Genomic DNA, 15,039 nt, shown 5'->3' with positions numbered 1-15,039 from the left:
ACTGTGGCTCCATGAAGATGAGAATATACGTAAAGTCCTTATACAGTGCTTAATTAATTGGTGCTTTTTGGGCGGAGTTTAGGAAGTCTCTTTAAAATGACGTCACTATAGGCGACTTTAAAACCATTGCAGGTCTGTACCAGTGTATGTAATCAAACTACTTAAAATGAGGTTCACCTGTCACAGTTTAGAGGTTCTGCATAAAATAGATTTCCACTCAGTAGCCTGGGTAACAGGAATTTTGGTTCAACAGCAGAGATCTTCCCAGAATAACTCTGGTGGGGGGGTTGCGGGAGGGGGCCGGATCGGCAAAATATACCCCCAGGGCGGTCCTGGGGGCTCTCAAAGTGACGGAGAGCCTACTGTCTCCGCAAATACAGGGTCCACTGGTCTCCCCCCACCAAGCAACCGCTGCTGGAACCGAGAAGGCGACTTTAGCGGTGCCGCGTTCCAAAGGCCAGGCCAGGCCAGGCCGGGCCGTGGGGTCTCCCTTAATTCCACGCAGGGGCGGAGGGGCGGGCACGGTGACGCCAAGGCTAGTGACGCGAATACGCAGCGCGACGCGATGACGCACGCCCCTTTGTTGGCTCAGTAGAGGTAGCAGCGGCCGTGGAGGTGGCGCTGGGGACTCTTTTCTCTTGGAGGCCGGAGCGGAGCCGCGTCTGACTGAGGCGGGCGGCGAGCGGCCCCCTCGCTCCCTCCCTCTCTCCTCCGCTACCTCCCCACCGCCGCCAGCCGCCAACTGCCAACCGCCCCGCCCGGGGAGGAGCCGCGGCCCGCGGGCCGGAGCCAGGCCTGCGTCCGGACCTCAGCCGGAGCCGGAGCCGGAGCGGGAGCCGGGGCCCGGGCGTCTCCGCCCTCTCCCCGCCTCAGGACCAGCGTCTGCCGGGCCCCGCGCGTCGCGCCATGGACTCAGACGAGGGCTACAACTACGAGTTCGACGAGGACGAAGAGTGCAGCGAGGAGGACAGCGGCGCCGAGGAGGAGGACGAGGACGAGCCGGATGACGATAACCTGGATCTGGGCGAGGTGGAGCTGGTGGAGCCCGGGCTGGGCGTCGGCGGGGAGCGGGACGGACTGCTGTGCGGGGAGACGGGCGGCGGCGGCGGTAGCGCTCTCGGGTCCGGCGGCGGTGGCGGTGGCGGTGGCGGTGGCGGCGGCGGAGGCGGCGGCGGCGGGCCGGGGCAAGAGCAGGAAGAGGATTACCGCTACGAGGTGCTCACGGCCGAGCAGATACTGCAACACATGGTGGAATGTATCCGGGAGGTCAACGAGGTCATCCAGGTGAGGGTGGCCGTCGAGCTGGCATGACCTGCCTGGACCGGGGAGCAGATTCGGGCGGCCCGCGTGGCCCCGAAGGGCAGGCCTGGGCCTGGTGCGCAGCCCAGCCCGAAGCCTCCCTGTCCTTGTCTCCTCCGCTGCCTCTGCTGGGGACAGGGTGTCGAAAGCAGACGTTCGCCGGTTAGCCGGGTGTGGGGAGATGCGTTGGGGGCGGTACTTCCCAGGTCCTGCTATGGCGGAGGCCTCCGGCCGCCTGAGACTTCTCTTGCGGGCAATTTCTGTCTGTCCCTGGGCCCGGTGTCCTTCCTCTGGCCGGAGGAGCGCCTACGGGGGCGGGACGAAGGGTGGTGGTGAAGAAGAGCAGGAAAAATTAGGCTCGTTGGAGGATTACCCCGACCTTCAGCCTCACTTGAGCACTTTTGGAAAGTGTTAGAGTAGGCCTAAGAGCAGCTTGGTGTACGGTTGCCCCAAGAGGGCATCAGTTAATAAAGAAATGGATCTGCTTGGCAGTCTGAAGTGCATATTAAAGATGGGGGAAGGGAACTGTTTCTCGGAAGAGCTGCTGATGGGCCTTTTCGGATGGTGAGGCATTTGCTTGCATCTTTTTTATGTCTTTGCTGTTTGTTTGGGACCTAACTGCTACTTTCCGCAGTAATGGTGTTGAAGCTGTTGGAAGAGTTACTGCAGATTGCATACCCAGCCTTGCAGATAAAACAACAAAACGCAATGTTATTGTCTGATATTGGACAAGACTCTATTGTGATTTAGAAAGTAGAGGCTTTTTGCTTCTGGACTCCTTTCTATTTCGTGGTAAGTTAGGCTTGGTTTAACTTGATAACCACATTTTATGTAACCTTGTGCATTTTTGAATTTTAGGAAATAAGTTTTATTATGAGGGGTCAGGTATACATTGAAGAATAAAAATGAAGTCTATTCAATGCAACTTTTAGAAAATACAAGTTACATGGAAGGAAACTACATATGTGAGCAGCAAGTAACTATTGCCTTCTTGTGATGTCAGTCATTACATTTTTTTTCCCTTAAAATCGGTTGGCTAGCCGAAACCGGTTTGGCTCAGTGGATAGAGCGTCGGCCTGCGGACTGAAGGGTCCCGGGTTCGATTCCGGTCAAGGGCACGTACCTTGGTTGCGGGCACATCCCCAGTGTGGGGTGTGCAGGAGGCAGCTGATCGATGTTTCTCTCTCATCGATGTTTCTAGCTCTCTATCCCTCTCCCTTCCTCTCTGTAAAATATCAATAAAATATATTAAAAAAAAAAAAGAAGTACTGCTAGGCTTTAAAAAAAAAATCGGTTGGCTAATATTTACTGGCAAATTAGCAGTATGTTACTGCCTACTTATTAAGTTTGCAGTTAACAGATTTTTACAGTATCGTCTAGTAAGCAACACTTTCTTTTGAAAATTGAATCATCTATTTAGGCCCATTGGAAGGCAGTGTTTTGTTATAAAAAAATCTGATATCTGTTGCTATTACTAAACAGTGGAAAGCTCAAACTTTCATATAGATAATGAAGTCTAAGAAGGAATTTGAAGGGTTGTAGAAGAAAGATAGGTTTTACTGCTCATTTTCTGTTTCCCAAAATATGACAGTTGACTTCTTAAGTCACTAAATTGAGATTTTTTTCTTTTTTTTTTTTTTTTGAGGAAACTTTATCAAAATTCACAGTAAAACGTTGAATTCTGTTTTCATCATTTGCAACTATATAAAATCTGATGTTTCAAACTTGTTACCTAGCTTATTGGCATTTCAGTTAGCTTTAAAAAACTCATGGATATTTTATTTTTTAACTTTTTAACTTATGGTCTATGTGTTCATGTAGTTAAATCTCTTCCAACGTTCTCAGCTTTTAGGTGTGTTTTAATCACTGAGGTCAAACCTTGCAAGTTCTTTATGGCATTTCTGGAACAGATATATAGGTAATGCACTCCACATCATTCATTCTTTTTTAAATAGAATTCCTGAATATATAAATATTCATTGTTAAAGTTCATATTTAGAAATATCAGTAAATCAAAGGATAGGATTTTTCCCCAGACCATCTTTTCTCCAAATGGTATACTTACTAGATCTAGACTAGGCTCTGGTTATGTTATAGGTTATTTCTGTTAATAGATTTAAACTTGAAAAGTTACACAGGTAATACATGCACACTGTAAGAAAAAACTGGGCAAGAAAAAAATACCCAGAGAGACACATCAAAATTTGTAACTGTAGTTCTTTCAAGATCCTCTGGGTAAGCTATACATGTTTTTAATAATAGAATGGTACTCTATATGTTTATGTTTTCAGTAGGAAAAAAAAAAACTGAAGGTATCTCAACTTTCTGTCAGTAAATATTTTTCAAGTGCTCACATGATCACAGATTTAAACTAATTTATCTCATTTCTGGCTTTTATAAACCTCATTGGGAATACCTGTCATAGATTAAATCTTTGAATATTTCCTTAGGATAAATTGATTTGGGGATTTGCTTATTTTCAAGACATTTGAAACATTACCATATTACTTTCAGAAAGGTTATGCTAGTTTCCCCCACCAGTTGGTGCTTGATGGGGATAAATGGTCATCATTTATAAAATTTACTTAAAAAAATAAACTGATGAGGTTGAACTTTTAACATGTTTATTGGGCATTGATGTCTCTTTTGTAAATAGCCCTTTGTGTTTGCTCACTTTACCCCCTTTTAGGATATTTATTTTTTATTTATAAGACCTCTTTATATTCATAGAGGCTTTAATTATCAGTCTAGTTTTTTCAATGAAAAAAAACTAATGTTGGTTTAATGTGACAATAAGCTTATTAAGTTAAAAACCATTGTTTTACTTATTTCAAATTAGAGAGCTTACTGTTAATTCTAAAAAATTTAAATCTGTCCAGCCAGTGTGGCATAAGTGCACCAAGAGTTCCCCAGTTTAATTCCCGGTGGGCACATGCCTGGGTTTCAGGCTTGATCCCAGTGCAGGAGGCAGCCAATCAGTGTTGATGTTCTCTCTCCTCGATGTTTCTCTCTACCTCTCCCTTTCTCTCTCTCTCTAAAATCCATGAAAACGTATTAAAGCCTTGGCCAGTGTGGTTAGCGCATCAGCCTGTGCGCCAAAGGGTCTCAGGTTTGATTCTCTGTCAAGGGCATGTACCTCAGTTTCTGGTTCGCTCCCTGCCCCTGGTCAGGGTGCCTGCGGGGCACAACCAGTCCATGTGTCTCCCACATCGATGTTTCTCTCTCTCCCTCTCTCCCTTTTATTCCCACCCCACCCCTGCTCCTACCCTTCCACTCTCTTTGAAAAGCAATGGGAAAAATATCCTCAGGTGAGGATTGACAAAAAATATATATTTAAAAAACCATATTAAATCCCCCCCCTCCCCAGTGTTACTTTTCAATATGAAATCAGGTTGTTATTAGTGAATTTGAAAATAAATTTACAGGAGTCTTGCAGGTATGGCTCAGTGGTATACATACATATATATACTTTTTTTTTTTTTTTTTTTTTTTTTCAGGAGGAAATGATTGAAATGTAAAAAGATCACCAAGTTGCACTTTCCTTGGGAATTTGTTTACTTTTTCTGGGAAAGTAGTTTGGCCAACAACAGATATATACTGTTATTTGTGGTTATAAGTCAACACTTTCTCTTCTAGAAAACTTGATTTTTCTGGCTTTCCGTAACTCTCTTAAAGTTTAACTAAAGGCCCATTGCACGAAGAGATTCGTGCAATAGGCCTTCCTTCCCTTGGCTTCCAGCACCGGTTTTCCTCCGGCCACAGTCTGCCATCTTCGACTTCGCTGCAGACTCCGGAGTCTGCAGTCTTTGCTGCCGCCAGAGTGCCACTCCTGTAGATCCCTTCACCCCTGTGTCCCCTCCTCCCCCTCTCATAGCAGGCATCCTGCCCCACCCGGCCACTCAGCACCTGGAGCAGCTGGGTGGCCGCCATCTTTGTCCTTCTAATTTGCATATTCCCTCCTGATTGGCTGGTGGGCATAGCAGAATGATGGTTAATTTGCATGTTTCTCTTTTATTAGTGTAGATTTGGTCTTGTTTTATTTAAATCCTAGCTTACATTTTGAACTTTTAAGAAAAGATCAAGGATTTTATTTAGTTTTAACCTATACCAATGATAGAGAAATGCATAAAGCCCTTACTTACCCAACTATATTAATCAGTATTGCTAATACTAAAAAGTAAGGTGTTGTGGTTTTTTTTTTTTATGTAATTGCCTGATTAGCTATGTAATTTATTAAACACTGCTCAATTCTGCAACTGAGGGATGTTTAAACTTGCCATTTTGTGTTTCCACAACAATGTTCAGCAAATGTTGATTGCTCCTTGTGTTCCAGTTGCCATGTCAAGTAGAGGGCACAGTTTTTGCTCTAGGAGCATTCCCAGAGATTGTTGTGCATATGTTAAGTCTGAGTTGGAGCCAGAACATGTATATATTTTTAGCCACTGCAATGATAGTTCTGAACCACTAGAATAGTCATAGTTCATGCACTGTCATGATTTTGATCTCAGGGAGAATAAGTAGAGTGAGAACGGCAGTAACTCTTAAGAATACCACATTTGCCCTAGCGGGTTTGGCTCTGGATAGAGCGTCAGCCTGCGGACTGAAGGGATCACAGGTTGGATTCCAGTCGAGGGCACATGCCTGGGTTGTGTGCTCAGTACCCAGTGAGGGGCGTGCAGGAGGCAGCCGATCAATGATTCTCTCTCATCATTGATGTTTCTATCTCTCCCTCCCTCTCCCTTTCTCTCTGAAATCAATAAAAAATATTTAAAAAAAAATACCATATTTAAAGGGTATACTGAGAAAGAGGAGCATGGGAAGATTTATTATGCTTAATAACCAGTTTTAAAAACAAAAGTAATAACCTAATGCTTGGCAGGGCAATTTTCTACTGGCTGTTGATATTTCACATATTTGTTTAATTAAAAGATTTAATTTAAAGAACTTCTAGTGCCCTAACCGGTTTGGCTCAGTGGATAGAGCGTCGGCCTGCGGACTCAAGGGTCCCAGGTTCGATTCCGGTCAAGGGCATGTACCTTGGTTGCAGGCACATCCCCAGTAGGGAGTGTGCAGGAGGCAGCTGGTCAATGGTTCTCTCTCATCAATGTTTCTAGCACTCTCTACCTCTCCCTTCCTCTCTGTAAAAAATCAATAAAATATATATTTTAAAGAACTTCTAGTAAAGTGAGGTTTCAGGCATACATTGAGAGGTACTTTATTCCAGCATATTTTATACTGGCTGGGAGTCAGTTCTAGCCCTGGCTTTTCTTCTAACTGACTAGTTCAGTGGCTGGCAAACTCATTAGTCAACAGAGCCAAATAACAAGAGTACGACGATTGAAATTTCTTTTGAGAGCCAAATTTTTTAAACTTAAACTTCTTCTAATGCCACTTCTTCAAAATAGACTCGCCCAGGCCGTGGTATTTTGTGGAAGAGCCACACTCAAGGGGCCAAAGAGCCCCATGTGGCTCGCGAGCCAGTTTGCCAACCACAGCACTAGTTAATTTACATCTCAACCTTTAGTTTTGCCTTTTTTGTTGTTTGCTTTTTAAATCTGGGACTTTAAAACAAGAGAGTTGAACTACTAGATTGATCTTTTTTACATTAATGTTTTGTTTAACATCCTCAATTGGAGATGCTCATTGTTTCCAAAAAGTTGAACTCTAGTGTGCATACCAAGATGAACTTACCTTAGTTAATTTGTTTGGGTGGACTGTAGGGGGAAAAAGAGGGAGAGAAAGTGAAGAGAGTGTGGGTTTGTGTTTTGAAGCTCTTAAGGTGTTGGGTATGGTTTACTCCTCTTGAACTTTTTTATCTTTTTCTAACCGGTCTCTGAGCTAGAAGTTTTAAATTATATTCTTGTTGAATCAGAAACTCTGGGGGTGGGGTCCAACAGTCTGCTTTAATAAGCAATCCAGGTGATGCTAATGCAAGCTAAAGTTTGAGAACCAATGATGTAGTTGAAATTTAATGGCAGTGTTTCTCCTTGTTGTTTTAACTCGCTGTAAATTACTACAGAGGTGGGTTAATGATGGAAGCAAGTTGTTTAAGAAACTAATGGAAGGAAAATTTTAAGATCCTGGACAACACTTACTAGGCTAATCATAGAGTTGAAGATTTGTCATCATTAGAAGATTTGTCATCATTACTGCTATCCTTCAGACAAGGTGGTCTTAACTCAGTTCTTGCAAATGTGCAAACCAAACTAGTGCCATCTTACATTCTAGGTTGGATCACTTGGTTTTCTTTCAATCCTTCCCCCACTGCTTGGGGTTTTATGAGATTTCTGAAGGAGTTCATGACTTATTTGAATTTAGATACTCAAAGCTATTAGGTCAGTTAGTTGTTTAGTCAAATGCTAAGTGAATAGTAATAAGTATTCAGATCTGGAAGATAGCTAGGATTTCAATGGATAGAAAAGAGGAATAGGAAGCCCTTCTGAGAAATTGAGAATGAGGAAGGTGTCTGGCTAATATTGAGGTCAGCCAAAGCAGAAGAGTTTATAAATTATTGGTGACTAGAGGCCCGGTGCATGAAATTCGTGCACTCGGGGGGGGGGTGTCCCTCACCCAGCCTGCACCCTCTCCAATCTGGGACCCCTCGAGGGATGTCCGACTGCCCGTTTCCGGATCGGGCCTAAACCGGCAGTCGGACATCCCTCTCACAATCCAGGACTGCTGGCTCCCAACTGCTCGCCTGACTGCCTTCCTGATTGCCCTTAACCACTTCTGCCTGTCAGCCTGATTGATGCCTAACCACTCCCCTGCCAGCCTGATTGATGCCTAACTGCTCCCCTGCCAGCCTGTTTTCCCCTAACTGCCCTCCCCTGCAGGCCTGGTCGCCCCCAACTTCCCTCCTCTGCTGGCTTGGTCACCCCTAACTGCCCTCCCCTGCAGGCCTGGTTCCTCCCAACTGCCCTCCCCTGCTGGCCATCTTGTGGTGGCCATCTTGTGTCCACATGGGGGCAGGATCTTTGACCACATGGGGGCAGCCATCTTGTGTGTTGGAGTGATGGTCAATCTGCATATTACTCTTTTATTAGATAGGATAGAGGCCTGGTGCACGGGTGGGGGCCAGCTGGTTTGCCCTGAAGGGTGTCCCGGATCAGGGTGGCGGTTCCCTTGGGGCGTGGGGCCTGGATGAGGGGCCTGTGGTGGTTTGCAGGCCAGCCACGCCCCCTGGTGACCCAAGCAGAGGCCCTGGGATCTGGGGTTTATTTATTTTCTACAATTGAAACTTTGTAGCCTGGAGCGGAGCCAAGCCTTCTGCTTGCTCCATGGCAGCAGCCATTTTTGGGGGGATTTATGTATCTTCTATAATTGAAACTTTGTAGCCTTAAGCGGAGGCCTGGGCTGGCCAGGTTGTGCGGAAAGCTTGGCTTCCTCCATTGCCAGGGAAACCCAAGCCTCCCTCCTGCTCTCTGTGGCCGTAGCCATCTTGGTTGGGTTTATTTGCATTTTCGCTCCTGATTGGCTGGTGGGTGTAGCAGAGTGATGGTTAATTTGCATATTACTCTTTTATTAGATAGGATAGTGTTATTGAAGCTTGGAGGTTTGATACTATGAAGAAAGGTAGGTAGAAGTCACCACATTAGATTTCTTTTTTTGGGTTTGGCCTATGGTAGCTACATGAATTACTTCTCTTTAGCCCCAAAACTTAGTGACTTAAAAACAACAAACATTAATTATCTCACAGTTTCTATGGGGTCACGATTCTGGATGCAGTTTAGCTGGGTGCTTCTGGTTCCGAGTCTCTTCTTATGAGGCTGCAGTCAAGATATCAAGCAGGATTGCAGGTCTCAAGGCTTGATTGGGAGAGATTCCCTTCCACTGTCACCTGTGTGGCTGTTGGCAGGCCTCAGATTTTCACTGGTGGTTTGTTGGCCAGCGACATCAATTCCTTGCCACGTGGGCTTCTCCATAAAGTAACTTACAGCACAATAGCTTCTTTCTGAGAGAGAGTACCCAAGGTGGAAACCACAGTCTTTTTATAACGATCTCAGAAGTGATATCCCATCACTTTAATATATTCTACTTGTGAGTAACTAAATCCAGCCCATAATCAAGGGGATTACACAAATATATAGATATATAGGTACAGATATAGATATCCCAGATATATATCTGGCTCAATCAAGATGTGAATTGCAAATATGTATACTGTTTATCCAGTCAATTTATATACTCTTAGGAAGGCTTAGGAGTTTTGGATTTTTAGTTTGGATTAACCTTAAATATTTGTATTTGGCTTTACAAAGCATTATCATACCTTTAAACGATAAGCATTCCTAATTACCTTTAATTGGCTAAGATTAAAGGGACAGTTTGTAGTCTCTAAGATTTGGCAGGAATTTGAGATTCTCCAGTCCACTGATTTTTTTTTTTTAAACTTTAGCTTTTACATGCAGTTGTAAGAAGTAATGCAGAGAGAACCCACATACTTTTTACTGATTGATCTGCAATGGTAACGTCTTGCAAAATTATAGTATATCACAACCAATATGTTGACATTGATGCAATCTACTTGAGGATTTTTAAAAATGCAGGCATTTAGGCCCTACCCCAGACTAAAAATGGGTCTCAGAATTTGGAGTAGACATTGTCATTATACAAAAATCTTACCTTCTCTGGATTATTTTAATGCACATCCAGGGTTGAGAGCCCCTGTTCTTGCCTAATGTCTCTAAAGAAACCTTTCTCTGCTTAAGTACAAATAAATGATTGAGCTATTTTGTGATGTAGCTCATTCCAGTGTTTAACTCCTGATTTAAAAAAAAAAATGAAATTAAAATCTGCTTTCATGTTTACTCATATGCATTGTTCCCAGGGTGGCCTGTTGTATGAAAAAAAAATTTTTTTTAACATAACTATTGTTTTGAAAGTTTGAAGGAAAAACATTTCTTTCAAACCCTGCCAAGGATTAGGTTATTACTTTTGTTTTTAAAACCAATCCCCCTTTCTTCATTTCTTTTATGACATGAACCTATATCTTTGATTATGCACATTGCCCTAATCCTTTATTTAACATTAGATAGATACTGTCTTCTAGGCACTGTATCATAGGCAATAACTTTACTAAGATCTTGTCAAAATATATACAGGTCATCCTTTGATCTTGACATTAGGTTACTATGTAAGTTTATAAAGAGCTTATTTATTGCCTTTAAATGACGTGATAAATAGAAGGATGAGAATTTATTTAGGCTAACATTTGATGACCACTTATTATTAGGTGAGAGAATGATCAGAGACTTCTAACCTGGGATGACTGAGACCCATAGAAATAGTAGTGGAAGTCCTTTCCTTATTTTCATGTTTTCAAAAGCTAAATAGTATTTAAAAGAAAGCAAAACAAAACTGTCCTAGCTAATTAAAATGTGGGCTAATGTTGAATCTTCAATTGCAAAAAACAGTACATATTCTAAGTAGTATATATGTCATTTCTTCCTAAATTTTTGCTTTCTTCCTAAATTCTCATTCACCCAGTGATATGTTGTCATCTGGCTTGATCTTGTATATAATATCTCATTCCTTGATATATATTGGTGCATAATAGATGCCTCATTGGTAGTTTGGTATCTCAGAAGGCAGCTTAAAAAGTTATTACTGAGCTAGCAGCTGCACTGGCAGATTGACTTTTTAGAGTCCTACTTTTTTCATTTTAAAAATTGAGAATGGTGGTATTAAGGCCAAAAGGTTGTGAGGGTATAAAAGAGAAATGCCAAATACTGTGCTGGTAGTTTTCCCATGTAATTTTTAAATTTAACTTTATTTTTATTGATTGATTTTAGAGAGAGAGAGGAAGGGGGGAGGGGTAGAGAGATACACTTATTTGTTGTTCCACTTATTTATGCATTAATTTGTTGATTCTCGTATGTGCCCTGACTGGGGATTGAACTACGCAACCTTGGTGTATTGGGACAACACTGTAACCAACTGAGCTATTGGGACAACACTGTAACCAACTGAGCTACCTGGCCAGGGCCTCCCATTTAGTGTTTTTTTTTTTTTTTATTGTAAACATTGTTCAATAACATTTTTCCTTTTTGCTATATTCCATTTGAAAGAAGTGTCACAATTGACCTGACACTTAATACATTCTGGCAGAAAGTAGAGCAGATAATGAAGTATTATTACGTAACATTTCATTAGTACTAAGACTAGGGGTGGGGAATGTCCGGTTCGCAGGCTGAATAAGGCCCTCAAAATCATTTGATCTGGCCCTGCCAAGGCATTAGGGGGTGAGTTAATGAAATGTTTGATCAAATATAGCAGGATAATTTTTAAGTTGATGATTCTATATGGCCTGTGTATGATGCTATAAATATCCAAATGGCCCTTGGCAGAAAAAAGGTTCCCTACCCCTGGTTTATATAAAGTACTGAGGGTGGGAGCACTTTTAAATAAAGTGCCAGGAACTATATGCAAATAATAGTTTATGTAAGGGTCACCATATGTTCAGAGGCCTTAAAAAGCTTGTCCTCTAGGAATTTAAACACTTTTTTTCTTATACTATTACTGTGGTGTTATCTAGAAGTCATAAAAAGTTTATTAGTGCCATAGAAAAAATCTTGTCTATCTCCCTTTGGTTTACAGCAAGCATGTCAGACTCGGGGCTGGATAAAGAAACTAAGGCAGCAAGCTTTTAGGTGCACCGGTTAATAATTCGGATTTTCTAATAAAAGAAAACATGATAATTTCAAGAGAAACATCAAAAGTGCTTTATTCAAAGTAATGTCCATCGCTAGCTACACATTTCCCCTATCTTTCAGGTAATTTGTGGATACCGTCCAAATAGAACTTCCTTGTTTTGAGGCAAAGCATTCAGAGACCCAATTTTCCACTTCGTACGTTTTGAAGTGCTGCTCAGAAAGTGTGTGTGCCATTGATCGGAACAAGTGGTAATCTGAAGGAGCAAGGTCTGGTGAATATGGTGGGTGGGTTAATACTTCCCAGGCAAGATCTTTTAACGTGTCTTCAACTGGTTTTGAAGTGTGTGATGGTGTGTTATCATGAAGCAAAATTACTTTGCCATGTCTTCTGGCACATTCTGGTCCTTTTATGATCAAAGTGTGGTTCAAATTGATACTTTGTTGTCGGTAGCAATCAGTATTAACGGTTTCACCTGGTTTTTTAGAAGCTCATAATACACCACACCTTCCTGATCCCACGAAACGCAGAGCATTGTTTTCTTTCCGAAGCGATTTGGCCGTGCAGTCGATGTTGATGGTTGACCTGGATCAACCCATGATTTTGTGCGTTTGGGATTCTCAAAATAAATCCACTTTTCATCACCAGTCACAATTTGATGCAAAAAAGACCTTCTTTCGTGCTGTTGAAGCAACATTTTACTGATAACTTCTTGGTTTTCCATTTGTCTTTTGTTCCGTTGATGTGACACCCATTTTCCTTCCTTTAAAATCTTTCCCATTGCTTGTAAATGATCGGAAATTGTTTGCGGAGCAACGTTTAATCTTTCTGCAAGTTGTTTTTGGGTTTGACACGCATCTTCATCCAATAATGCTTGTGATTGTTGGTTTTCAAACTTTTTCAGTTGACCTGGACGTTCTTTGTCTTTCACATTGAAATCATCACTTAAAGTGTTTAAACCAGTGTTCACAAGTATCTTGAGATGGAGCATGTTCACCATAAGCTTCCTGAAGTATACGATAACTTTCAGCAGCACTTTTCTTCAAAATAATGAACTAAAACTTCCCGCAAATGCTCTTTTTTGGGCACGAAATACGACATTTTTAAGCGTAAAAATATCTATGATGTTAACACCTTCAGAAAATTTGACATGAAATTTTGAAGCTTGTTGTCAATACAACAAAATAGCATACATATAAAGTTGCATATATATCAACAAATGTGTAACTCCATCTATTGAAAAAAAATCTGCATTTTATTAACTAGTACATGTAGTAGTAGGCAGGGACAAACTTAAGTATTTACTGAATTTCTTCTGTGTCAGAGATTGTGTCAGTGTGCTGCACGCTATGGTTGAAGAAGACTCATCTGTCACCCCTCACACCTATCATATCTAGAGACATTTAGGTATTGAGATGGCTATATTACCATCACATGTAGGCTACACCAAACTTTGTATGAAGTGTTCTGCAAACATAAGATAAGGGAGCATTAGAAAGGTAGAGGAGAGGGACCTGGAAAAAGATACAGTAATATTCTAGCAGGATCTGAATAGGAGTACATAGGTAGGAAGAGAAAGTGTATCACCAGAAGGACCAGCTTGAGCAAAAGTTGGAAAACATAAAGTGTATTATAAAGGAATTAGAAGTACTGCAATGGGGGTGGTAGGGAAAAATCAGGCACAAAAGCAGATGAAATTGACAAAATTAGCTGACATCAAGATGGGGAAGCCATGAATGCCCTATTAAGGGGGGCGCAATTAAGTCTTTTTTTTTTTTTTTTAAGCAGGAAAATTACTACTATATTTGTATTTGGTAGTATGGCTGGAAGCCTAGAGGTAAGGATAAAATAAAAAAAAGGCTGTAGATTAGGATTAGTTAGTAAAAAGGTTAGCAATAATAAATTTTAGAGGTAACTTGATTGGGGCTAACTTGACTATGGGAAATACAGGGGGATGATTTTTTTAAAAAAAATTTTTTTATTTACTTCAGAAAGGTAGGGAGAGATAGAAACATCAGTGATGGGAGAGAATCACTGATCAGCTGCCTCCTGCATGCCCCCCTACTGGGGATTGAGCCCGCAACCCAGGCATGTGCCCTTGACCGGAATCCAACCCAGGACCTATAAGCCCAGTGGTCGCCAACCGGTGGTCCGTGAGGTCCGAAAGGTTGGCAACCCCTGCTTTAGCCCACAGGCCGACAACTCTATCCACTGAGCCTAACTAGCTAGGGCAGAGGGGATGATTTTTAAATTTCAAGAATGGTTAACTGGTAAGTAAATCAAAGGTAGAGGAATCTTGAGAGAAGGGAGTCAGTTTGAGTTTCAAATGGGTTTCAGAGAAATGCCTGTCCAAAATGTCTCAAAATTCAATGTGTCCACATTAAGGTTTGTCCTTTTAAGTACTTACTAAGAATCAGAAACTACTTCTCAGTTCCTAGATACTTAATCCCTAAAAAAAAAAAAAAAAAAGTAGAGTTGTGATTAAGAGAAAGGGTTGATTATCAAGTAATTGGAGTCAGTTAATATGTGAATTATAAGTATTAGAGTTTCAAAGGAGATAGCAAAGCAAGCCTGGGGAGAAATGACTGGGATTATAGCTATTCTTAGCATTGTCTAACAATAGTGATGTTAAAAATAATTAAGTCACTCCTATATAGTAGTTTTCAAAGTATGGTCCCTGAAAGAAAAACTATTTTATGGTAATACTAAGAAATTATTTGTCTTCTTAAATATGCTCAAATTTGTACCAATGGTACAGAAGCCATGGTTAGGTAGAACCACAGGATACTATACTAGTATTCATTGTATTGTATTATTTACTGCCACACAGTAAAAAGTACTAGTTTCACTATTGTCCTTGATGAAACAGTAAAAATTATTAGTTTTATATCCTGTCCCTTTAAGTACCCATCTTAGTAGCTTATGTGGCAAAATTGGAGGTATGCATGGAGCACTGCTACATACTAAAGTACATGGTTGTCTCAAGAAAACATGTTGATTTGTGACCTGAATAAGCTGCTTGTGTGTTGGAACACCATTTTTACTTGAAAGAATGACTGACAAACTTTATTTAGATAAATGGCAAATAAA

The 15,039-nt window shown here is 41.6% G+C and overlaps 1 protein-coding gene across 1 annotated transcript in view; it reads left to right on the top strand.

The window, feature by feature from the left end:
• The first annotated feature begins 576 nt into the window (after positions 1–576).
• ARIH1 (ariadne RBR E3 ubiquitin protein ligase 1) overlaps positions 577–15,039 on the top strand; it is a 139,133-nt gene continuing 124,670 nt past the window's right edge. Inside the window, exon 1 of the mRNA XM_080669842.1 lies at positions 577–1,284. Coding sequence (XP_080525968.1) covers positions 907–1,284 — 378 coding nt within the window. The 5' untranslated portion in view covers positions 577–906. The remainder of the gene's footprint in view (positions 1,285–15,039) is intronic.

Source organism: Plecotus auritus (genome assembly GCF_963455305.1).
Source record: "Plecotus auritus genome assembly, chromosome: 1".
NCBI lineage: Eukaryota > Metazoa > Chordata > Mammalia > Chiroptera > Vespertilionidae > Plecotus > Plecotus auritus.
Note: the sequence above shows the minus strand (reverse complement) of the source record. Positions and strands in the feature narration are given on the sequence as shown.